The sequence below is a fragment of the Oryctolagus cuniculus genome, chromosome 15, assembly GCF_964237555.1.
Source record: "Oryctolagus cuniculus chromosome 15, mOryCun1.1, whole genome shotgun sequence".
Classification (NCBI taxonomy): Eukaryota; Metazoa; Chordata; class Mammalia; order Lagomorpha; family Leporidae; genus Oryctolagus; species Oryctolagus cuniculus.
In genome coordinates, this window is record NC_091446.1 from 54490406 (window position 1) to 54516920 (window position 26515).

Sequence of the window (26515 nt, forward strand, 5' to 3'; positions counted from 1 at the left end):
AGGTAGGGCAGAGAAACGGCTCTTGAGCAACTCTTACCCCAGAGTCAGGGCATGCTGTGAGAGGGGTGCTTCTAAGAACGCCTGTCAGCGGCCCCTCTTCTCCGCCCTGCCCCGCCCCGCCCTGCCCTTCCCCCAAGACAGGACGAAGAAATCGCTTGTCTTCTCTCTGGAAGGATTAGATTTTGACATCAAATTCTGGTTTTGACATCATTTCGAAGACATCCTCTGAATCTAACCCTAGTTCTCTGGACAGACAGCCTCTGGCTTAATTCAAAATTCTTGAGGCCAAAGATGATGTCATGCAATTTTGAAAGGCTCCAGTTCCTGGAGTACTACCAGGAAAAAAAGTCATCTTCCTTGAATTCAGTCCGCCCTCAAGGTCCCGAGAAGGAGGCTCTTCCTCAGAGCAGCCCAGCAATGCTGTGCTCGGGCAAACTCCTCTTGACTTCTGTTTCCTACCTGTTCCTAAGCCATTGGATGAGCTTCAGCCCAAAAGATTTCTGATTAATATTTCCTTATGTGACCACAAAAAAGTTAATGGGTTTTTTTTTTCACCCTGCAACCAAAAAGAGCTATCAAGACTCCAAGACCATTGAATTAAGAGTGTTTTTCCATTTTTTTTTTTTTAAGCCACAGGGTATTTTTATCATTGTGGAAGAGATAGATTCCTTTCCCACTCGTTCGACCTATTTTCTTGGCTGAGGTTGGTGGTATGGAGAGTTGGTTTCAGGCCACCTTTAATAAACCACTTGGGTTCTAAAGAGCAGTTCAGACACCTGTTTTTATAAGCAGTGAGGCCTTTGTGAAAATAATGGATGTGGAAGGCTTCCCGTATGGTTCGTTGGGTGTTACCTGTGTTGAGAAGAAGTAACCCAGGCATCTTTACAGTAAGGTTAAGTTTCACTCTCCCAGGATTGGCTTCTTTTACTTGGGTGTGGACTTCTCAGTTGTACATCCTCCTCTGTGGTAACTTGTGTGGGGTTGTCCCTCCTACTAACCTGTGGACCCTTGAAAGCAGTAGCATCTCTTCCTGGGCGTGATATCTTCCTGCCTTTACCCTCTGGAGTCCACCGTCAGCATTTAAATTAAAAGTATATCTGAGCCGACACCGCGGCTCACTAGGCTAATCCTCCGCCTTGCGGCGCCGGCACACCAGGTTCTAGTCCCCGTCGGGGCGCCAGATTCTGTCCCGGTTGCCCCTCTTCCAGGCCAGCTCTCTGCTGTGGCCAGGGAGTGCAGTGGAGGATGGCCCAAGTGCTTGGGCCCTGCACCCCATGGGAGACCAGGAGAAGTACCTGGCTCCTGCCATTGGATCAGCGCGGTGTGCCGGCTGCAGCGCGCCGGCCGCGGCGGCCATTGGAGGGTGAACCAACGGCAAAGGAAGACCTTTCTCTCTGTCTCTCTCTCTCACTGTCCACTCTGCCTGTCAAAAAAAAAAAAAAAAAGTATATCTGAAGACAAAACGAGAGATATGCTCAGGAGAACTGAGTCGCTAAACGCATTTAGCAGTTGGGAAGCCCATATTTTATAACTTAAAAAGTTTTAAAGTGGCCTGGTTCATCCACCCTCCAGTGGAGGGCATGGAAACAGAGGGATCACTTCCTTGAAGGCCCAGCCCCGTCTTCAGTGTCGATGAATCCTCCCTGTACAAATCGTATATAAGCACCAAAACGCTAACACAGATTCATCAGCTGTACGTGGCGTATTCGCAACCAGTGGTGCTTGATGCTGGTTTCCTGCTGTCACAGACTTAGTGTAAGGTAGATTTTTCCTTTTTGATAATGTATTATTTATTTTTAAAGCAATCTTTTCATTTCTGTGGTAGTAAGTGTTTAATAGGGCATGCTCTCATCTAGATGGTAGGTTGTAGGAAGGAGACAGGGTAAGTTTTCCCTTTTAAATACTCCAGCCGTGTTCTCCTTGTTCATCACATTTTCACAGTTCATATTATTTAGTTTATATATGTGTTTATTTATAGAATCCCCCTAGGTGTTGAGTCTGGTTTTTCCCTACAGCATTCCAGACCCTAGCATAGCACCCAGCACATGGGAGAAGCTCAGTAATTTTTTTGACGAGTGAATGGTTGAGTATAAACAGATGGATTCTGATAGAAGTAGAATTTTTCGGTGCCTCAGTGGTTCTGACTACCAACACAGGTAGTCAGGGTGAAGGAGCCATAGTTTGCTCCAGACTCTGAGCATTGTTAACCACATCCACCCCTTAGGATGCTTGCCCCAGGGGAAACAGCCCACAGCTAAAAGTTGAGGACTCCTAAGAGAAGCTGTGACTCCCACCCTCATCTGCCTCTCTTGAGGGAAGAGAGCCCTGGAGCTCTGTGTTAGCGTCTTGCTGCAAGCATGGCATCATGTCGTCATCATGTCATCATCATGTTGTTCTGAGAGGCTGCTTTACTGTAGTGGAAAGGAGTCTATTCTTGGGACCAGAAAACAACATATGGGTCCTGGTTTTCAATCTGCTGCTGTGTGTCATTAGCAGGTCATGTAACCTCTCTGAGTCTCACTTCATCTATGAAGCCATCTATCATGGGCTATGGGAGGATTAAATCGCAGCATGGAAGTGCAAATCCTGTATGAAATGTAGAATGCAGTGCTCATAAGAGACACAAAGATGACAAGATTGATGATTTCTTCAGATGTGATTGGCGGGGCTGCGGTCTTCTGGCCCCTCTCTGACCCCAGGGCCCTTGCACCTCATTTGAGTGAGGGGAATGTGGTAGTGTTTCAGGGTCCTCAGTATTCCAAGTACTTTGAGGAATAAGGTAGATACTGGGGAAGGGAGCCTGTTTCTCCTTGCTTGATATACCAGCCTCAAATAGATCAGTCCAAGGTTGTATCATTTATAGGTTGGAGGGAGACTGCAAATAAGTCTGAAATAATTATGAAAATATGTATTTTGAGTGCTTTGAAAGTCATTTGAAATCATTTATTAAAATCTAAATCAAGCTATAAAGAAGGAAGTTTTATTTTCAGTTACCCCTGCTAGCAGGTCTGTCTGATGTGAACTATTACAACCAATTGGTTCAAAAATGCTTCATTGGAAATTGAACAATGCAAAGCTAACATTGTCTCCAGGCCCTCTTGAGAAGCCTGTATGGAGATGAGGGGGGCTCTTTTTATTTGAAATGGAAAAGGTGCCATTTACCCTATAATATTTCACCACCCATCTCCTCCTCCTAAGACTGCAATTACAGAGCCCTCATTGCAAACTGAGAATTTTTCCCCCTGTTGCTGTCCTCAGCCTCTTGGTGAACTCAGCTGGCAGCTCTGTGTTTCTCGAAAGAAGCCGTCTACCATGACTGCCTTAAATGCCACCAGCACCTTTGCCACACTCCCTCCCTACCCATTCCAATAATGGGGCTTTCATGTAATCCTCTCTAGAAAGTCCACAAGGACCCCAGAATTTGTCCCGTCTTCCTAGTTTCAAGCGAACTCTACAATCACTCAGATGTAGCAAATGACATGGTTTCCCCAAATTAATCATTTGCCAGATCTTGCATCTGTTATTTTCTAAAATCTTAATTTAGGTACAAAATAAAATTAAAGGAAAAAAAGACCACAGTGTGCAGTTCAGTATATTACAAGCTGTTTGTTTGTATTCAGTCCATTCAATAATATACATCACAAGCATTTTAGCGTTAGAATATGTTAATTTTCATAGGATTTGACCAATCTCCCATTTTCCTGACCTGAGAAAATGAAAATAAACAGCTTGCAACATATATAGTTTCAGAGTTAGGTTTTGTTATGGTAATTAGAATAGCTGGCATAAAAATATAGCCTGAAATGATTGCAAATTCCACAACCAATTTAATTATTTTAATGAATCTGTATAGTTATTTTGATTTAAAACTTAAAAAAAGTTTTGAAAGTAGGCAATGCATCACATGGTTCACAAATCAGAAGACACAAAAGCATCTTTGGTAAAGTCTCTTACCTGTGTACTTGGCCACCATTTCTGCATTTTTATTAATTTAAACTAAAGAACTAAAATAGAATTTAGCTAAAATCAGATTTTATTTTGCTGCTTTATCACATGACATAAAGGCTAGGAGTTCGGGGCTCTAGGGGCAGATAGGTACATGAATATTTGGGGGGGGTGCAAGGGTGGCAAAATAGAGAGCCCAAAATAAAATTCCATTTTTCTTATTTTAAAAAAAATAGCACTGCGGCCGGCGCCGCGGCTCACTAGGCTAATCCTCCGCCTAGCGGCGCCGGCACACCGGGTTCTAGTCCCGGTCGGGGCGCCGGATTCTGTCCCGGTTGCCCCTCTTCCAGGCCAGCCCTCTGCTGTGGCCAGGGAGTGCAGTGGAGGATGGCCCAGGTGCTTGGGCCCTGCACCCCATGGGAGACCAGGAAAAGCACCTGGCTCCTGGCTCCTGCCATCGGATCAGCGCGGTGCGCCGGCCGCAGCGCGCCGGCCGCGGCGGCCATTGGAGGGTGAACCAACGGCAAAGGAAGACCTTTCTCTCTGTCTCTCTCTCTCACTGTCCACTCTGCCTGTCAAAAAAAAAAAAAAAAAAAAAATAGCACTGCAAGTGAGAGCTTGCTATAAAACCGTAAGTCTCCCTATATACTCATTTGGACTTCTCTGTCCCTGGGTTTCCAGAACAGACTGTTCTCTTCTGACTGTTGCATATGTATTGAAGCCTGGCACCATGAATCTCTTATGATGCACGATTGAATATCCCATTGCCATTTTTTCAGATAACAGCCCGCCGTCAATGGAAACATATTTATGATGAATTAGGCGGTAATCCTGGGAGCACCAGCGCCGCCACTTGTACCCGCAGACATTATGAAAGGTAAGAAACCTTTTCTTGGAAAGTCTTCACTTAATTAAAAGTGCATTAATTGGAAGGTGCTTCTAGTCAGGGGTAAGACAGGAACTCTTAAGGGCCTTTCAGGAAACAGAAAATATCTCTCTGGCATTTTACTTTGCATTATGCCTTGTGATTTTTAGGCTTTCTCTGGTTACAGGGGCTAAATTTAGATGTTCTTCTAGTTTGGTTTTATCCCGTGACCACCTGCCTGACAATGCTTTTTTCCCCTCCAGAAGCACAGATTACTCAGTATGTTCCCTGAAGGTTCATTTACTGTGAGAATCTTCAGCTTTGGAAAACAAAGACGTGCAATGTGACTATGAGATTGCCATGTAACTGTATTGACACTGAGAAGTAATTCTTTACGATAAGAGAACTGGCCCCAGATAAAGTCCATTATATTTTCCATCTTGGGGTTGTTCTTCTACAGCTGTGCTTTTGACCCAGGAACTCTTCTTGCCACGTTTTGTGTGCCTTTGTTTTCTTAGAATTTCAGCCTGCTTCAGAAGGTGGTGACAATGCGAACAAGAGGCAGGTGCAAGCTTAGCCTGCTGTGAAGGTTACAGACACAGGGGTCTTTCCCTTTGCGCTAAGTCCATTACCCACGACGTTGAAGACCAGTCAGCTGTTTTCTGTGTTATCCTTGCTGTACTCTTTGACTCCTCACTTAATTAGCTCGCGTTGTACCAACTTCCTTATAACGGGTACTTCCCTGTTGAAATGTTCACTGGATTGGCTTCTGTTTTTGCATTCAGAGATTGGGAAACCAAGAGAAGGGTGTGTGTTTTAACAATGGCCATTTGTGGAATGAAGTCAAGAACAGCTACTTAGCTGAACAAACAACTAGCTAGCACATTAATCAAATAAATTACAAAGCAGTAACCAGTTTGCTTGCTGGTTTGAAAAGTAAAACACGGCCTGCGCCACGGCTCAATAGGCTAATCCCCCGCCTGCGGTGCCGGTACACCGGGTTCTAGTCCCGGTCGGGGCGCCGGATTCTGTCCCGGTTGCCCCTCTTCCAGGCCAGCTCTCTGCTGTGGCCAGGGAATGCACTGGAGAATGGCCCAAGTGCTTGGGCCCTGCACCCCATGGGAGACCAGGAGAAGTACCTGGCTCCTGCCATTGGATCAGCGCGGTGCGCCGGCCACAGCGGCCATTGGAGGGTGAACCAACAGCAAAGGAAGACCTTTCTCTCTGTCTCTCTCTCTCACTGTCCACTCTGCCTGTCAGAAAAAAAAAAAAAAAGTAAAACACAACTACTAGATTAGCTGATTTTTCCTGCTATAGTCTTGGAGTTACCATTCCAATTTTAACCTAGACATTTCACACCTGCTTCGGGATCATATATGTGTGTCCCCAGTTAACACCATTGAACACATCAATTCCTAGTCAAGTTTTAAGTTCTCTTGTACTTTCATCTGTACGGTATTGAACTCAAAGCCTCTTTTAGTATGGCAAGTCAACAAAACTTAGAATGCTTTTGTAGAAATACTCAGAGTAAACTGAGATGGGTTTAGTATCCTATAAAAGTGCCACAAAGTATTCCCAAGAGATTACCTTAGTTGGCAGAATTATAACCCAGAGGATTTTTAAACATTGATAATATACATTCTAATTGTTACTCTTTACAGCATTTAGCAAAATAGGGCATCAGTTTTTTTGAATTCAAGATTTATTTCTCTTGGTGTTTAATTCAAAAGCCCACACATGCTCGCTGTACATAAAAAGCACACCATTGATGTCCTCTTACAAATAGCATTGATATCTCAGGTGAGGCTCTGTAAATAACATTTGAGGATACCACGGTCTCCTTGTGTTTGAGTCATGAGCCAAAGCTGTAATCAGAACGTTTTCATCAAAACACCGAGTCCACTTCCAATTAGCTTCTATTCTGAGAGTGCACAGCCCTTTCCTCCTGGTGCAAATGTCTCCAACACCTGAGCCATCAAGACCCAACTGAAACTACGATTTGGGAAAGGGGTATATTTCAGCTGTTAGCTGACTCACCTAGTTGAAGAGTGAACACATTCCGCAAATGAATTACAAGGTATCACATGGTCAGAAAGTAAACAGATGATGTTCAGAATGGAAGGGATGAGTATAATGGGTGTGTGTGTGTGTGTGTGTACAGTTTACTCAAGGAGTTGTGTGAATAAAAATACCCTCAGTATTAAATGGAATGCAAAGATATGTTTGTTTGAAGACTGTGTACATTCTGTCGTGATTTACCTCTTCCTGGAGGAGCATATTACCAGTAGCCTTCAATCAGCCAAACTGGACAATTCTATTACATATAAAACAAACTGTAGCAACTGTAAAATATTATTAGGTTTTTTTCCATCTCTTTTTTCCTTACTCTTGATATTTCATAAAGGTATGGTCTCCTGCCAGGTTAACCATTTGGAAGAGCCATGTCACTTTTCTAAATCTAGAATTTGTTGGGCAGTGTATCGGGCAGGGTGCAGTAAGGAAAATGGAAACCACACTAGGTATTCAGCCAAGAGAAGTTACTGTAGGGAATTGCTTAAACAGGTGTTGGTGAAAGCCCTAAATTAACGCAGAGGTAAGAGCTGTAGGTTTCCTAGAACCGAGAGAGCGGAGAGAATGGATTAGGATATTACCACCTAGAGAGTGTGCCACGCAGAGCTGGGGTTCAAATCCCTGGAAAGGGCGTCACCCAGCCAGCGTTAGTACTAAGGGGAGCTCAGGAGAGGAGCACTATGGATCTAGGCTTAGGCTGCCGCTTGACCTCAGAGCAAATACATTGAAACTGCTAGGGATAGTTGAGAGAAACTGGAAGTTGAAAGCTGGAACCAGTTACCACTGCTACGTTAGTGTTGGGATGACACTGATATGAAGAGCAAGATAAGTAGAAAGAAGTTATTTCTCCCCTCCCCCTTCCTCCTAGGACAACCCCCCTCCCCCGCGCGCGTGTGCATTTGCACAACCCCAAAAGGAAGACAACTGACAAAGGAATGTAATTTACAGAGTTCTAGTCCTAGCATTACTAAGCCAAGTGCCAAGGGTGGATTTGGAGTTGAGAGACAATAGTGCAACTTCCAAGTAGGAATTCAGCATGGGGAGCCCTGTCATGTGTGTGGCTTCAGCAACAATGGCGGTGCAGAGCCTAGAGCTGAGGTTGGAGCAGAGCTGTTGAGGATGGCTTCCTGATCCCTAACCTGTCCTTGCATTTCCTTGTGCCGTCTAGAACCCTGTCCCATTGTTGTGATTAGATGCAAGATTCGAGTACCATTAATTTTCTTATTAGACTGAATTTAGCAATGCCACTTTCTCTTATTTGGCCTAGGCGTGAGGCAAAAAGGTCAGAATTAGAGCCCTAGAAGTCTCCTTTAATTCATTTTACCAGAGAAAAGCAGAGAATACTTAGAGATGTCCAGGGACTTGAAAGAGTTCTGCTCTGGTCAAACTTGAGGCCAAAGCTCTTGCCTAAAACGGAGTGATCATGGTGGATTTCATTCATCGTTGCTAGTCACAGACCAGTTAAACAAGGAAGACTAGACTGGTGAAGGACTGCTCACAACATTTGGGAAGACTCGAGACTCTGTAGCAATGTCTAGTCTGGAAATACCTGGGAAATATTTAAAAGCTTCCAAATAAGATCAGAATGATTGCAGTCCTACTCGACTGCTGGCTCATCCAGCGTCTCCTTTTCACTCTAATATAGAGACTTGCTCCTTTTCCACTTCCCCTCCTTCAGCTTTGCTTTCCTAGAAGATGAAAAAGAAATGAGTGATCTACTATGCATTATCCACTGATGTATTTTTCATGCAGTGTGGTTCATGTTTCCAGTAAATGTTTTCATTTTACAACAAGAAAAAAGTAGCCAGTTCCTCAGTAAATGTTACTTATATATTAGTTGGGCTCTTTTGGTTTATTAATGAGTGTAATAATGAAAGTGCGGGTTGTTGAAAAGAATCAATGGGTGTTTTTATTTAAGGCATAGCAGAAATGGTACAATGCCTGTGAATGCATCATTGTCGCTGAAGGCCTGACTCGTCCAAACTTGCCTGTGATTGGTTTAAATCAAATAGGTCCAAGCACTTCATAAAAATGTCTTTGTCAGCCTGGTTTTGCTTCCAAACCTATTCATCTCTGTCAGTTTTTAATATTAGTACCAGGCTCCTGGCCATAGTCCATTAGTACTGTACTTAATTGCTCATGTTACAGATGATTACCAATAGAAAAAGCATTAATGTTTTCCCATCGCAAGGCAGTTGCTACATGGATGTCTCAAACTCCGCAAAGCATTATGAAATGTGTCTATTCTGGACATTATTTGCTCAAAATTTATAGATAAAATTATCGTATATTATAATGCAAAGAAAAATGCCTACATGCTCCTGGGCAGGACCCTTCTAAGTGAACCATTTTCTTTCTTTATCCAACTTTTTACTGAAGATGCCTCGAATCATTTTCTTTTATCAGTAAAGGAACAAAAGGGAAAAGGGCTACTTTTATGGAATTCTCTTAGCTTGATTTTCTGTAATAGAAATTCACTCTAAAGGCTTTGTTTTCACATGCAGATTTCTTTTCATTTTTCTGAAAAAAATCTCTCTAAAGCACATGCAGGGGGAAAAAAATCTTTACACAAAATACCAGATTACTGGTTTTAATTTTCCTGAATAAATTACATGGTCTGTTCCTGTGGAGCACATGACGTTGTTATTAGAGATTTTAAAAGGAGCATTAAGGCAAAAGTACTTTATGATGTGCTTTTCTGAGTATTTAGGAAATCAAAATCATAAGCAAATGTGTTTGTTTGTGAGGGAAATGAGCAATTACGCTTCATCTTCTTGCATACATAATTTCCAAGTTCAGAGGCTAAACTTCTGCTCTTCCTGTAAGCATTACTTGGACAAGATTGTCCTGCTGCGTGGCTGAGGGGGGTTCCTTTGCAGCAACTTAGGGTGAGCCATCCCAAGCCAGGTGCTCTTGGGCAGAAACCGAGTGGGCATCAGCTGGAGGGACTGCCTCCTTTTTCTGAAAGTGCAGGGCAGGGGGTGGAGCCTTCGTGATTTGAATAAGATAAGTTTGTTCCTTAAAATGAGGACTAAAAATCTATCAGGTTCTAAGAAAGTCAGCTAATCATCCCTTGGAAAAAAGCCAAGAGAAGGGAAGGTGAGTTATGGTTTTGTTCATGTCCAGGACATGATTCCATGTATTCTTGCTCTTGAAGCTAATAAATATACAATTCAGAAAGTTACAAGCAGGATCTCAGCCCACTACACCCATGCTACTCAAATGAGGTTTTCTGACCTGTCCTTGAACTTCTTGCTGCTTACCTATATCGAGTTAAGCATAGGAATTGCAATAAGCGTTAGCTCACTGACATTGATGTGTGTCAGAGTAATTTTGTACATTGAATCTAATAAATAATCGGGGCTTGTATCATGGATGCCTCTTTTTAAATTTCACTTTTCTAGTAATTCAGTCTTACAGTAGCATTATCTGGCATCAGATGGGGAAATTTAGAAAACTAGTCCTTCATCCAGATCACTGGAGAAGTATTGCCCTTCTCCATGATCACAAACTCAGACGTTTGTGGGAGAAGGTGGCATAGGTGAGCAGAGAGGGTAGGTAGGAGAGTGGGAAATTGGCCAGAGATGCCCGGTGGGATAAGCTGACACTGTTGCTGCAGGTAGATGCTCTGTATGCTTCCTGACTTCTCATATTTTCAAGATAATGTTTATCTGAAATCACCTAGTTTAGAAACATTTCAGAAACGTGTTTTACATAAGCATCACCAACCATGTCTATGGGCAAAATGCAGCCCGCAGGCTGCCAAGTTCCAGGAGGACTAAGTTGTGCTTGGCACTACGCTATCCAGTCTCTGCTCCAGTGCCCTGCAGTGGGAGGTTAGGGGAAACATCCTTGTGGAGGGTGTTCTTCCTCTAAACACGCCACATGCTGGGCAAAATGCTTTCCGTGGCTTCCTGTCGACCCTGCCTTGCCTCCTGGGGCCGACTCATGGTGTCGCTCCCATTTCTCTGTGATGGGCTTCGAGATGGTTGAGGAAGCTCCTCTTTCCCACCAAATCTTCCCATTCCATTCACTGAAGCCTTAGAGCACAGTGGATGGGCCTTCACATGCTTGACTTCCTCTCATGTAGATGCCTCCAATTTGTGTCACTCACAGCACCCAAAGCGACTCCCAATGTGGCAAATAATAGCTCTTGGGATGTGGGCAGTTGTCAATCTACCAACACAGCCTATAATTACACTTAAAATTAGTAAGAAGACCTCGCCTAGTGACTTATTTCTTTTTCTTGTGTGGGATAGACTTGCTGTATGATGGGCTACCTGTTTCCTTTGCTGCTGCCCTCAAAGGATATTCAGTGTTTTTTAATTTCTACCATGTGCAGAGAACTCTCTGGGGTAACAAGAGCATATGAACCAAAGCGTTTAGAACGGGGCTGGCAGGCAATGAGGAGGTGACCGGGCTACCACATTCATGGCAGAGATTGCTATGGGAACATGATGCTGCTGCTTCCGAGCCCAGGTTCAGCCTCAGAGTTCTTCTCAGTGTGGCACCAGCCACTACCACCCCATTAGACCTGGAAGGTACTATGACCTTTGTTTCTCTAACATCATCACAAGATCTGACTCCGTATACTCATGAAAGAGCGATTAACTGTTTTACAAAGCCGTGAAAATGAGCCATGCAGTAGATACAAATACATTTAACAGAGATCCATAAAAGAAGAGTGAATTTCCAACTGAATGAAACAAGTGGTCTTCCTAGGGGATCTAGAATTTAAACTGGATCTTAAAGAGGTGGGGTTAGAACTTGGGGTAGATAATCACGCGTTGACTAAAGTCATTCAGTTGTAGCACTCAACAACAGCAAAGAAACTGTTTTTGAGGGCAAGGCCCATGTGACTACTACCCTCCTTGAGACTCCCCCTGTGTGCCCAGTGTAGTGACATGAACACATTTGGGATTCAGGAAACAGGGGCTGAAGGAACTAAACTAAATCCAAATGGAAAGACCAGCTCCCTCTAGGAAATGTATAGAGATAATTATGATGTGGTAGAAGAGGCTAGCAGGAGAGTTCTCAAGCAGCATTTCCAAATTAGATATACAAAAGGCACGTGACGTGGTTTATCCTTCCAGTGTCTGGCCCTAAGGTTCAGTGGGTAGACTCTGTCCATCCTCACCCCTGGTAGGGCTAACCCATCTGTGGACATGCATCTCCTTTCCAATACTGTCCTGATAATGGGAGTCTTAGCCGCTGGCCACCCACTGTTCCTACCTCTGCAGCACTGCCACCCAGGCAATCTCACCTCTCCTTTCCCCAAATCCACAGAAGGCCTGCTGGGTCTTATCAAGAACCAGCAGCCCGCCCAGGAAATCAAACGGGACTTGCTCAGAGTCAGGCTGACTGGGTGTGTGCAGCTGCTCTCCCCCTCTATGGCTCCTTTGCTTCTCGCCCCCAAGGTCATTCTTACAACGGACTTGGATGGGTCAATGCCAGCACCCTACCCCCAGAGGAGCTTCTTTTTATCATCTATAAAATAGGTCTCCCCAAAGGACAGTCAGGTAATTTCATACACGAGAACCTCACACTTCCTATCACTCAACATGCCTCAAATGCTCTGATAACTTTCCAATGCCTGGATATTTCAAGAAACTTCTAAAAAGGAAAACAAAATCCTAGCCAGGCCCTGGAGTAGAAAAACTGGTTTCTGTTTTAAAAAAAATAAACAGCAGCCTTTGAAAAATCTCTATTTAAAAATTCTTAAATTTGCCTCTAAATGCAAGTTGTAATTAATACAAGTTGGAGTTTACACTGTTGAGTGTAAAAACACCCTCGGGCACAAACTAATCAAGTGTGTATGTCATGCTCCAAACTACAGCAAGTTCTTTGTTTGACCAAAAAAAAAAAAAGCTTGCCAAACAGCAGTTTTTCTTTGTCAAGCTTCTTTATTGTCTCATTTTTGTTTTCACCCTACCTCTCCACCTCCTTTGAACTTAACTATAGCATTTAAGAATCTTTGCAAGTCCCATGTTTTATTGATAGTTTTCATCAAGCATGAATTTAAATTTGTGAATAGATTAAGTGTCTTAGCCCCTTTTCTTTTTGATAAATAACAAGAGGTTTCTACTTATGATTTTCTGTCCTCGGGGCTTTATCATTAAGATTAAATAACTGTACTCTCAAGCATACCACTGCACAAACATCTTTTCAATTATGTGAGTAACAGATGCCTTCACAAAGGAACTATTGAAAATTCAGAAAGCATGTTTCCAAAAAAGAAAGAGGAAAAAAAAGTATCAGATGACAGAAGAATATAATTGTTTACCATTAAAACATATCTTTAACTCATCCACTGAAAACCTCTTGGAACATTCTGTTTTTGTACAAGTTCTTACAGCGTTTGACCAAAATAATAAATGTGGTGGGGAATTGAACATATCAGAAGCTCTGCAACCATTGGTATCTACCATGCAAGGGACTTACTTAAATGCAAGAGTTGTTTGCCTCTTTTTCCATATGGACACTGCCTGCTTTATTTGCAGGGTGCACATCATGTTGCAAACACTCCAGTTATGCTTGTTTATTATTCCTGAAATAATGTTCCTCTGCCCTTGAAGTGGATCCATGCAACTCGACTCTGAGTTAGTTGTCACTGTGTCATTGAGAAGACTCATTGCTGCCATCCTTGCTGGCTGGCATCCCGCAGGGCTGGGTGCTGTTTCTGGTCCATGTTCTCGGCAAGGGGCATGTACAAGTGTCTTCATCTCTGGGGCACATAAATCTGCTTCCTTAAATCCATCCCAACTTTCTTCAATGTGGTCCTTGTTTGAAAGGCATGGGAATGCCACCATCTAGACAGTCTTAGAAGTGGCAAGGAGGCATGTCAAGTCCCAGTGGAGCTCCATTGCAGAAACCAGGGGGAGCTCAGATTTGGTCATCTTAAGTCCTACCAGCCGGATTTATGGGGGAGAGGATTTTTGAGTTTCTCTTACCATCTAACATGAGGATACTTCAAGGTGTTCTTGTAAAATGGAATTTAAAGATAAATTTACTTGTGGGCAAAAGTTTTTTGAGATCCATGCATAGTTTTTTGGAATATGTACTTTCCTCAACTTTTTAAATACCTTGCATATTCTCAGATTTCAAATTTTTTCACAACAAAATAAACTTACATTTCCATTTTCCATGAATGTTTTTAAGTACACTCCTATTAAGTTGGGCCTGATCCAACAAAGGTCAGCACCTTTTAAAGAGCTGTGGAATGGTTATTGTGCATTTTATAAGAGAAGTGGTATGCCTGGAGCCATAGGACTGCTTGTGATGGAGTCAGTTGATCCTTTGTAGAGTGAACCCATTCGAGGGATCATCAAGAAGTTCATGGAGAATGTGTATTATGAAAAAACTATACATGAATATCCAAAGTTTTTTGCACCCAAATAAATTTAATCTCTCTCTCCTTTTTGTTATTGTTTTTTTTTTTTTTTTTTTTTTTTTGAGAGGCAGAAAGACAGAGACAGAGAGGTTCCCAAGTGCCCACAACAGACAATGGCTAGTGGGACCTGGGCTGGAACCCGAACACGGGAGCCAGGAACTCAGTACCTACCTCCCATGTGGGTAGCAGGGATGCAATTCCATGAGCCATCACTGCTACCTCCCAGTCTGCATTGGCAGGAAGCTGGAATCAGGAACTGGAGCCGGGATCAAACGCGGAAACTCCAGTGTGAAAAGCAGATGTCTTCGCCCTTAGGCTAAATGCCCACACCCTAAGCTTATCTTTTGATTCCATTTTCCACAAACTTTTTTGAAGGACCTGCATATGTATTCCGTGGATCTGTCACCTCTGACAAGAGAACACTCACCCAAATTTCTTAAGGAGTTCCCTGGGAGCTTGGGATGCACTTAACCCATAGAAGGATGGTCATTTCAGTATCTACCTCTGTTGGTACTTCTTAGGCTGTGTAGGAAGGTGACAGCCAGCTTGCTGACAAGAAGGGAGCTCAGACCAGCAGAGATGGGTGGATCCATGTTTGATCTCAAATTGTAGTATGCCACTGGCTAGTCACCAAATCCTTAGCTCTGAACCTCAGTTTCATCACTTGTTTAATGAGGGTTAAATAATATACTGTGGGATATTTCTCATTGTTGCAGTGAAGGCATGTAAAGTGCTTAGTATCAATCAGATATTAACACAGCAGAACTATTAATAACAGAATATGTAAGAACAACCCAAAGTTTCTCCACCCTTCCACTTTGCCTCTAACCCAGACCCCTGAAGTCCATGTAATTCTAATTCAGGGGACCTGACATCCTTGAGCGACCTCTGCCACACTGGCACGCCTTGCTGGGTCCGAGCACCATGCACCTTTCCTTTTCCTCTCTTAGAGTTGCAGCCACTCAGGACTGTGGAGGGAGGTGTCAGAATTACCAGCGGGCCTCATAAACCACCCTCTCACTATTTCAAGGGCAAATGGAGGATAATAATGCCTTCCATATGTTTTCTTACCAACTTCTGCTGCCCTATGAGTAGGACATGGTGCCCCTGCTGAGCAGATCATTTTTCTAGGGAAGAAAGCTTTTCTGAAGACAAGTGGCCATGATTTGTTTTTGCTAATAATATATCCCATCCCTTTTAGGTGTCTTACTATAGAATACAGATGATGCTACTTCCTTTTTAAACAGCATAGTACAGTTCACCCTTGATAGCTCTTGAATGGGAACACAGTCTTCTGCTGTGTTCCTAGCTCAGGTGGATGCTTCCATTGGGCTCACTCTTCATGGCCTACACATCAGCATGGCTCCTCACTCCATGGATTGGTGTGCAAAACTTTCAGTTCACCCTGTTGTTTTTATTTATTTTAGGGGGGGGAGGTGACACTAAAGGCCTCTTTCTCAGCTCTCCTGGTTACTGATGTTAAGCTCCGCACACTGTTTTTTTCCACTCCACTGAAATTCACACCATGAAATGGAGATCTTTATCTGCGGCTCACATCCTTCTCAGATGGATTGTGGCTTTTCCAAGAGCAGAAACAAAGCAGCCACCATTGCTATTGTGCTCAAGGAGTGCTGTGCCCACTGAGGAAACATTCTCATTTCTCTGGCCCTTTGCGCAGCACAGTAATGTATTTGGCTTTCGATGTGCTTCCCTGCCACCTGACCACCCCTCTGCTATTCTCATAGTCATGGCCAGCACCTTGAGAGGGGCATCGTATGTGAGATTAGAAACTTTCGTGCTTGTTGGAAACTTAACATGTGTGTGTACTTCATCCTCAGAAAGGAAAAATATACCTCCTATTGGCTCCATATTTGGTGAAAAATTGCTTCCCACACTTCTCAGTAAAGTTATATTTTCAATTTCTGGCTGCGAAGGGAAATGTCTAGCCAAGGCTTAGAATTTATCAACCCTGGAATCAACTTGGAGGTGTAATGACTCCATTTGGGATCAGGTCAGGTTGGAAGCCCCAGTGGAACCAATATGTCATTTCCTTTCTACTGCCATGAAAAACAAACAAACAAACAAACAAAAAACCTAGTAGTAAAAAAAGAGTAGTAGCATTTTAACCTCACATGGATACCAACTGTATTTCTCTCTGCCCCTAAAATATTCCACAAATATTGGATACCAGCAAGGATACCACAAGAATACCAGCAAATCTTTGGGTCTGGATTTTTTTTTTCTGGTTTTATACCATGAAAGGGCCTATGAAGTAATTGGAATGAGTTTGCGATTCAAATACAACCCTAAAGATTTCCTACTTCTTTCCCTTACTCTCTGGATTGAATCAGTTCCAGACATTATTATAATATCATTTTTCAGAGCTCTATAAATAGATGGATTCTCATTTCTCCTCTTAAGTACTGTTTGCTAAATGTTTTGGCCCAAAAGTTCAGTCATTCCATGCAAGCATTAATCAATACAACAGACATTAGTGGTTACTCGTTCAGATGAGATTTGACATTATTTTTCCTCTGCTTGTGGGGAGGGGAGGAGAATGTTGCCTAATAAAGATGAAGGGTCTTTTCTTTCTTTGTATGAAATGCAAATCATGAGGACATGTGTGATATACATTTCTTTAATGTGAGGCTGCTGCCTTTTGTTGAGAAAGAGAGGCAAGGCCCTGGAGGATTTTAGACTTTGTAAATATAAAATTATCTGCCTTGGTGTTTAAAAAAATAATAAAAGGGAGAAAGAGTTGGCAGGTTGCCAGATTACTTACATTACAGTAATAGATTTGCTGACCCCTGACTTCTGCTGTAGAGAAATGTATTGAATTTTTCATAATATCGGATGAGGCAGATCTAAAAACCTGGTATAGCGAGCACCATTATTTAACTTGAGATTTAGCAAAGCTGAAATCTTTTCAAACCAGCAATTTCTTGTATGATGATAATTTACTGGCTCAGACACTAATAAATCAAGGTTATAATGCCATTGATTTGTTAATTTTAACTTGGGTTGATTTTTAAGTCGTCTTTATTTTTAAGAGAGGGGAAAAAAAAGGAGAATGAGGGGGGAAAAATCCTGCTTTTCACAGTGACTGAATTTAATAAGAATCTCCGTGATAGCAAAAGGCTCCCCTACTGTTTCTGCTTTGGGGTGGAAAATGTTATTCTTGTATTATTCCTAGGGAAAAATAAAATCTCATGCTGCTACAAATCTTATGCCTATGGAAGGATGTTATTTTTTAATACATGATGGCTTACCTATTTCTGATCCATTAATGGCATCATAAATAAGCATTTTGCTAATCTGAAATGTGAAATCTGGATAATAATAAAGACCCATTTATCTGCCCAGCTTTCAATCCCCAGACTAGATGTAGATCAGGAGGGGGAAAAAAAATCTCCCTGGAGTTTCTAATGAATACGCTGCTTCTCTTCCCCATGACTTCCACCCACCTAAAACCCAGCCTGCATCCTTAGAGTTGCAGCCCATTGAAAATATTTCTCCAGGGTAATGAATTCTTGGGGGCTGGGATACGTTTTTGCTTTTATCTGTTACAGTTTAGAAACTGATTAAATCTTTGCTGTACTACAAATATTTGAGGGATAATCATCCGCAAGACACAGGCATGTTGCATTATACAGAATTCTTTATAAAATACAAACCTACGCAGCTTCCTGCATTGGGCAATGTTGACCTTATATTGGCTAACCTGTTTTTAATGGGACCTCATGGACGCTGAATGTTTACATGTTCAGAAACCCATAATAGCTTTCGTCTTCATGTACTGTAAAAACTTCTAATAATCAAATGATAAGATCATATCCTGTGGGGTAATTGTGTTGTACCATGACAGGATAACTGAAAAAACATTCAGTGAAAATCCTACCAAACGGAAATCACTCTATGAAGCAGCGATTGTTTGTGTGCTGTGCGGGGCTGGGCTTGCTCTTCAGAGCTTAGCTGGTCGTATTTCTGCTTGCTTCCTTTTAACTGCTGCCTCTCTCGTTTTATTTTAGGAGTCTTTTTTCCCTGAGCCACTATAATTATCTTTCAGTGATTTAGAAGGAAAAAAAAAAAAAAAACACGACCTTATACACACACACACACACACACACACACTCACACCCATGCTCCCTCTGGAAGCCTTGAACAAGCAGTGCTTGTGTTTGGATTCAGTTTTACCTTAGTCATGCCTCTTTCCAGATACAAGAAACATTTAATTCCAGATTTCCTGCTTCTGGCTTTAGGCCTTTGACTAGCAAAGTGAAATGTATTTTTTACTGTTGTCGGCCAGCCAGCTGCTGAGTTGAGTGAAGGGGAGGGAGAAAAAAAATGAAAGAAAAAAAAGAACTGAAACGAAAATGTTGGCCTGTGTTGTGAACTTGCAAAATTGTAAAAGGAAATTAAAGTCTCCTTAGCACCTAACTAGAGAGTTGGGTTAGCCTTCGACTATCAGAACCTAGGCAGGGCAAGGTTCTCTTAAGCTCACTGGGGCTCTCTGCAATTCTCTGCTTTCCTTCCTGCCCTTCCCCACAGTCCAAGAGAATGCTGTCATTCTTGCCAGGAAAGAAGGTCCTTAATGGTGTCACCATCTCAGTCAGAGAACTGAGTCGGGGGAAGGGTGGCATCAAGCAACCATAACCATTGGAATATTATACCCAGACTTCAATGCTCTTTGGGTTCCCATGGCAACAAAACAAAAGTAAAACAAATCTATCTGTCCCAACAATAAAATATGTTTTCATTAAAGCCAATATAAAACATTTTTCCAGTTTAAAATAGTCAATGCATTTTGCTCCCAGACAAAATTCCCCAACCTACTGATATAGAAGGGGGATCAAGTCCCTGGCCATACCACACAGATGAAAGGAACTTGGGGGACTGTTGGGGACTTTACAGATGAGACAGAATAAATTCAAGTACGAACAAGATTGCTTTTTTCTCTCCTTCTGCTTAGTTATGCTTTTTATTATATAAACATTAACTGTAATATTACAGTGGGAAACAGGTATTTGGCAGCTGTATATTATTTTAGTAAGTCTACATAGAGAGAGCAGTTTCCAGTTTTAGCAGCTGTAACATGTTTAAACTCAGTTTGTAATGGGATCTGAAGATAACTATTCCCCATGGGCTGTGTTGATCTTCGTGGCTGGCTCACTGCCAGATGTAGGGCTCAAAAATATTATTCACGCCTCCTTGCACATACCTTGTCCGAGCATGCTCAGTAAATAAATTTTGTCTAATATGCTGTAAGTTCGGATTTGATTTTCCCATAATTTACTTGGTATTTTATTAAAGAATGAAATATTACAATCACAAATGTCCCCCCACGTCCATACTCCGAAATCTGAACAATTATGTGTGTCTTAGTAGTTGAGGTACAAATTGCATAGTTAGAAACCAATTTTAGAATAACTAACAAATATCTGAACCAGAGAAATTTTTGCCTGGGAGTCTTCATTTAAAAATAATTAGGATTCTCAATATTTGAACAGATTTTTGTTGTGTATAAGCCAAGTACATTTTCTTCATTGAGTCAACTTGTCTTATTTAAAACAAATTATGTTTGCTGTATTAAAGTTCATATTTTTAAGGCTGAGTCTTGTATTAATCCCACAGTGAGTCATTAATCATACCAAATGCATTATAAAAACTTTAATCACTGAAGTTGAAACTGAGATTGTAATGCAATCCATGCCTTTTAATTACATCAGCTATTTTTCCCTTTTAGATCAGGAGCTACATCGCAAAGGGAAAACAGATTAAAACTAGAGCTGTTTGATGTTTCTCTTTTTAGAGCAATTTTATGTACTTTGTTGGGGGAAAAAAGTTATATAATTAAAATTTGCTTGAATTTTTCAGTCCTGTGATTTTTGTGGTTTGAGTGGTCTGTCTGCCTCTTCTTGTCGGACCCTCCTTTCCTTGGCTCCCCAGAGCTGACTTCCTCCAACTGAAGTCCCCCCTAGAGCTGCAGGACAGGGCAGCCAGCCATCTCTCAGCCAAGCTGTGCTTGCCTTCCACTGACTTTTTCACACTGAGTGCCTGGTCTATGTTTTGTCTATGTTGTGTCTATGTTTTGACATGCATACAAATAAAGACTTTGGAGATGAGCAGAACTAGGTTCAAATTCTATCTCTCATGAGTGGTGTAACTCTCAGTTGCTTCATCTATATAAAGGGGATAATAATAGTAATAATCTGTAGAAAGGGAATAATAATAATAATAGAGATGCTGTGGAGATTATATGAAATGACCTAAGTAATATATACCTTGTGTGTTCTAATACCAACTAGAGTATAAGCATCATGAGATCAGCAGCTTTGAATGTTTTGTTCACTGCTGTATCTCAGGGCCCAGAACACTGGCTGGCCCATAATAGATGCTGAGTCAATAGCTGCTGATGGAATGGGGAATGCACGGCAGCTGTGGCTGTTGTGATATCACTGACAATTAGCCAAGTGTGTGGGCATAATGATGTCATCAACTTTGGCCATTTCCATTGATATCCATGGTATAGAGAACCACCAAACCAAAGAGACGAATATCTTGCAGAAAAGTATTTATGCTACCTAAATATTTAGGCTACCAGGTACTGAGTTTGGCCAAGGATGTAGATCACTAAACTGTGGAGTAAGTGTCTAGAAATACATTGGAGTCACTGGAAATGAAGCCATTCAATAGTTGCTCTTGTAATAGTCCCCACTTATCCATAGTTTCTCTTTCTGTGGTTTCAGTTACCTGTGGTCAACTGCAGTCCAAAAATATTAATATTTGCTAATCTTTCAAGAGAGACAGACCACAGTCACATAATTTGTATTGCAGAAAATTGCTATATTATCCTATTTTATTATTGTTGTTTTTCTCTTACTGTGCCTAATTTATAAGTTAAACTTTAGCATTTGAATATATATATATATATATATGCAGCTCACTGCACAAAAGCTAAGACATGGAAATCAACCTAAATGCCAGTCAACTGAAGACTGGATTAACAAATCATGGATATGTACTCTACTGAATACTACACAGCAATAAAAAAAAAAAGAAATTTTGTCATTTGCAACAAAATGGATAAATCTGGAAAACATCATACTTAGTGAAATAAGCCAGTCCCAAAGGAACAAACACCATATGTTTTCCATGATCTGTGATAACTAATAGAGTACCTAAAAGGAAATCATAGAAGTGAAATTGACACTTTGAGAAGCAATGACTTGAACAGCCCTTGTCTTGACTGTCAAGGAACAGTTTTTTTTTTTCCTCTTCTTCTTACTATTTGTTGAACTCTTTACTTAACATAGAGTTAAGTATGTGTATAAAGTCAATTAAAAATAGATCTCAGTAAAAATAAGAGTGGGAATAAGAGATGGAAGAGGAAATTTGTAACTGTAAAACTGTATAGTTCTGCATGCATTTCTACAGACTTACTTCTTAGGGTACAATTTAAAAGTTTGCTGAGGGACCCAAAATCCTAATAAGCTGGGTGGTAAAAATGCCATCTTAGGTGTTAAAGTGACCATATTAAGTGTTAAAGTTATCATATAGATCGGATTAAGTGTCAAAAGGATCATAGAAATAAGATCAAATGCCTGGTAATAATGATAGATAGAATTAAAAAAGAGAGCCGGCACCGCAGCTCAATAGGCTAATCCTCTGCCTTGCGGTGCCAGCACACCGGGTTCTAGTCCCGGTCCGGGCGCCGGATTCTGTCCCGGTTGCCCCTCTTCCAGGCCAGCTCTCTGCTGTGGCCCAGGAGTGCAGTGGAGGATGGCCCAAGTGCTTGGGCCCTGCACCCCATGGGAGACCAGGAGAAGCACCTGGCTCCTGGCTTTGGATCAGCGTGGTGCAGCGGCTGCAGCATGCCGGCTGTGGCGGCCATTAGAGAGTGAACCAACGGTAAAGGAAGACCTTTCTCTCTGTCTCTCTCTCTCTCACTATCCACTCTGCTTGTCAAAAATAAAAAAAAAAATTAAAAAAGAGAGAATATGGAAGCAGTCCACACAGTAGACTCACAGAACAACAATCTCTTTAAATAGCACTCTGATCTCAGAACCAGCCCTTAAGGCATTCTGGTTTGGCTGAAAAGCCCATGAGAGCATTTCAGGCATGGAAAGCCAAGCCATTGTGGCAAAAAATATCCTATATGAAGGATCTCTGTGAGAAAGACTCCAGTGGAAATAAGTGGCCATCAAAGAAGGATGTACTTTTCTCTTAAGTGAAGAGAGAACTTCCACTTTGCTCACTGCCTTGTCTAAATACTGACAGAGATTGTGGATTCAAAAGGCTTCCATAGCCTTGGCAGCTCATGCTAAGAGCCTCGGGTGATCACTGATGTCATACATAAGAGTGTTAATTGTTAAATTAACAACAGGAGTCACTGTGCACGTACTTCCTATGCAGGACTTCTGTCCTCAATGTGTTCTACTATGAGAATTAACTGTAAAATTTGTTCTTAAACAGTTTTGTGTGTATGTATGTAGTGCAAATTGTTGGAATCTTTACTTAGTATAGAGTTTGTCTCCTGTGTACAAAGTTATTTGAAAATGAATCTTAATGGAGAATGAGACTGAGAATGGGAGAGGGAGACAGAGGTGGAGTAGGAATGGGAGTGGGAGGGTGGGTATGGTGGGAAGAATCACTATATTCCTAAACTTATACTTATGAAATTTATACTCATAAATGAAAGGTCTCTTTGGGAAAAACAAAAACAGAATATATATGTATTATATATAGTGTATGTGTGTGTGTTCCTATATATATAGGAATATATATATATATATATATATATATAAACACACACACACAGGAATACATACATATACACACTATATAAAGGCACACTACATACAGGGTTTGTTGGAAGATATCCCCCTCAGGTAAGAGGGCACTATATATTGGGCATAGTAAACCTCTGTAGCATGATGCTGCTGGAATTACTCAATTGATTGATCATCTTTTCTTCCATCTTTTTAGATTAATCCTACCATATGAAAGGTTTATTAAGGGAGAGGAAGATAAACCCCTGCCTCCAATTAAACCTCGGAAACAGGAGAACAGTTCGCAGGAAAATGACAATAAGACAAAGGTGTCAGGAACCAAACGCATCAAACATGAAATGCCTAAGAGCAAGAAAGAGAAAGAGAATGCCCCGAAGCCCCAGGATGCATCAGAGGTGAGTTGCTGCCCTTTGCAGAAATGTCCCCGTGAGGCACGTGCCGCCTCGAGGTCTTCTGCGAGCTGAAGCCACAGTTATGTCCCTGCCCGATTCTTCCCTGGACCAAGACAGTCAAAAAATCTCAGCTTCACAATCCCCCAGCTCCCAAAAACCTTTGCATTTGCTCTGGAGCTAACTGCAATACTGGCATAGAATGGGATGGGCCAAGAAGACACTCTAGGAAGACTTGCGCATCCTGTAGAAAACTCACAGCAAATGCTCAAACTTGGAGATGGAGCTCAAGGCCTTCCAGAAGGAGGCTTCTGGCCATTTCCCAGCCAGTCTATCTGAGGGGTGGTTCTGACTTTAAAACACGCCTGGGGCAGGGTCAAGGGATTGGGGAGGGCTGTTGAAATCCACGATGTGTCTTTGCAGGACTCTCCCAAAAACTTGAGAGAAGTGTTTCCCTCCCATAATTGACCTCTGTGCAAAAGCCTTGGGTTGAGACCAATTTAGAAATATCTAAGTACATATTCTTTATAGGGGAATTTGGAAATGGTTCCTCTGAAACCATTATTATCTCTCATATTAACAGGTAGTTTCTGAACCTTTTAAAACAAGCTCAAGCTACCCACAGCCCCCAGCAGCTCTTTGCTAGAGACCATTCCCGTCTGTGCATGGCCAGTCATGGCGGCTGATCTGGGCTCTGTTTCAACATGAATCATAAAAAATACCCTGCTGCCCATAAAAAATCTTAGCAGCCACATTTGGAGACAGTGTGTTCTAGGATTCAACCCCAGAGGGAATTTTGGTGCTGATATTAAACACCCTCTAAAAATCAGGTTTATAATGAACACATAAGAGACTCCCTAATTAAACACTGACTTAAAACACACACACACACACACACACACACACACACATATACACATCTCCTAACTAGTCATTAACTTGCCCAACTGACTCTATAGAAGAAATTAATATGCTTAGAGGAGGAATTTGTTTTTTATTTTTATTTTTAAGTTTTATAATTATTTTAAGCTCTAGTAATTAAAGTGGAGGGGGGAGAAGATGACACAGATTTCTAAACATCTGCAAGCTTGCAACATAAATGGCCAAAAGCAAGGAAATTCCAAGTTAAGGCTCACATTCCATTCGTCCTTTAGTCCTTTATCCTGTTGGCCTGGTGATTTATTATCGGGTTTCGGATCAGGGAGTTCTATGAGATACCATATGGACAGCATTGCCCAAGCACCAGCGGACAAGCTGCGGACCAAGGGGCCAACTGACCTCTGAATTGCTCCACTTTAGAGATGAAGTTTGAAACCACTGGTTTGCGAGTTGGAGGAGGAATCATCAGCCTGTGTACTGAGATCGTTAGCTTGGAATATGACCATTCCCAAGAGTAAGCCCCAGGGAAGCTGTTAGACCCCAACTGCGTCCTTCCGAGAGCTGTGTCTTAGGTTGCAAAGACTATAGTGGTCAGTTTCTCTAAACTGTATGGGATCTCTCATACTCCCAAGGTTGAACTTACAATCATAGTCACTTCCCATTCTCCATGTAGACCATCCATGTTATAGACCAGGTATATTTCTTCCCATTGACTGTATTTGGAGTTTATTGTTGTCATCGTTATTTTCATTGTTTTTAATTTTTTCATGTTTTCAATATGAAGCAAAGAACTTAGGGATAAGAGGGGTGGTAAATTCCTTATGGTCAAATTCACTATCTGCAGGTAATTGGATTACAAACTGCATGGTAGGAAGGTACCATTGAACATCCTAAAGCGGGCCATAAAATGTATCTTTGAAAAAGCACCACTAACCGTTTTCTGCCTAGCACTCAAAAGTCCCCTAAACTTATTCTGTGACCAGAAGCATATGAGTCTGATATAACCAGAATACTGGGTATGCAAGCTTCAGTGATTCTTATTCCCCATACCCTGACTTCAAACTACGGCCCCATCCAAAGTGAACGATTAAATGCAATTTGCCCTTTTCCCTTGTCAACTAATTTTTCTGTTTTTATGTAATGTATAAGCTCAAGAGACCAATGATGATTACTAATGTAGAACAAGTAATGACATTTGTACTGGAAAAGGTAGCTATTAGTATTTTTTTAAAGAAATAAAAATGATAAGCAAAGGCTCTTAGATACAGCATATCCCTGAAAGGCAGGAATAGCTTTAAGTGGATTTAAGGAGAAATGTTTATGAAATGGGTGTGATTCCTTAACATTTTTGTTTCATGTATCACTCAACCAGTATTCTCAGTCTTGCCCAAAGATACTGTTGTGGTTGATATTTCTTTTCTTAGCAGAGAAGAGCAAAGTTTAAGCGATGAGTTTTGAAGGCAGGGGGCAGGGAACCAGTTCAGTACAAGTGTTTGTTACTGTCCTCCTACAACATGTCAGGACAGAATGACAGCAATTTTGAAAGGGCTTCTCAGCCAGCTGGGTCGCAGGTGGAAAGTTAAAGTGACCTGTTAAGGTCAGAGTTTACATGACTTCATAATGCAATAAATGGGTTGAATTGTGCCCCAAATTCTGCCAACAGGGACACAAAGGGTGTCCATCTCATTGACCATCATTTACTTCGATGAACAGAAATGTTCTATTATGGTGGCACGCACCACCTGAATTTTGACAACTGCATTTTTGGCTGAGATAGAAATGTCATCTGCTGGGGCTCAGAAGGCCGAGAGTCTGCTCTGTCCCTCAGGTGGACAGGCGTTGCATACTTGTCCATATTTTGGCATTCTCAGCATGTCACGTGCCACTGAGTGGAAATGGTTACCACTGAAGCATCATCGCTCATTTCCAAGGCATCCTATCGAGCATCTTAGGGAGGGATGTGTCCTCTTAGAGAAAGGCAAGGTGTTACAGTCAGTGTGTTGTTTGTGGTCGGCATGGGGTTGGTTGGATTTTTGAAAGAGAGATGCTTAAAAAAAAATCTTTCTCAGGAGTGTCATAAAACACAACGTGTAATTTAAAACCCATTTGGATAATTGACTGATTTGACAAGAAGACAACCTTAGAATTTAACTATATATTAGAATCAAGGAGCGATATGATTGTGCAC

General features: G+C 41.7%; 1 protein-coding gene across 3 annotated transcripts in view; it reads left to right on the top strand.

The window, feature by feature from the left end:
- ARID5B (AT-rich interaction domain 5B) overlaps positions 1–26515 on the top strand; it is a 182163-nt gene that overhangs the window by 149289 nt on the left and 6359 nt on the right. For all 3 annotated transcript variants that reach the window (XM_002718470.5, XM_008270095.4, XM_070057697.1), the window contains 2 exons: positions 4725–4822; positions 23256–23454. In XM_002718470.5, the coding sequence (XP_002718516.2) occupies positions 4725–4822; positions 23256–23454 (297 nt within the window). The remainder of the gene's footprint in view (positions 1–4724; positions 4823–23255; positions 23455–26515) is intronic.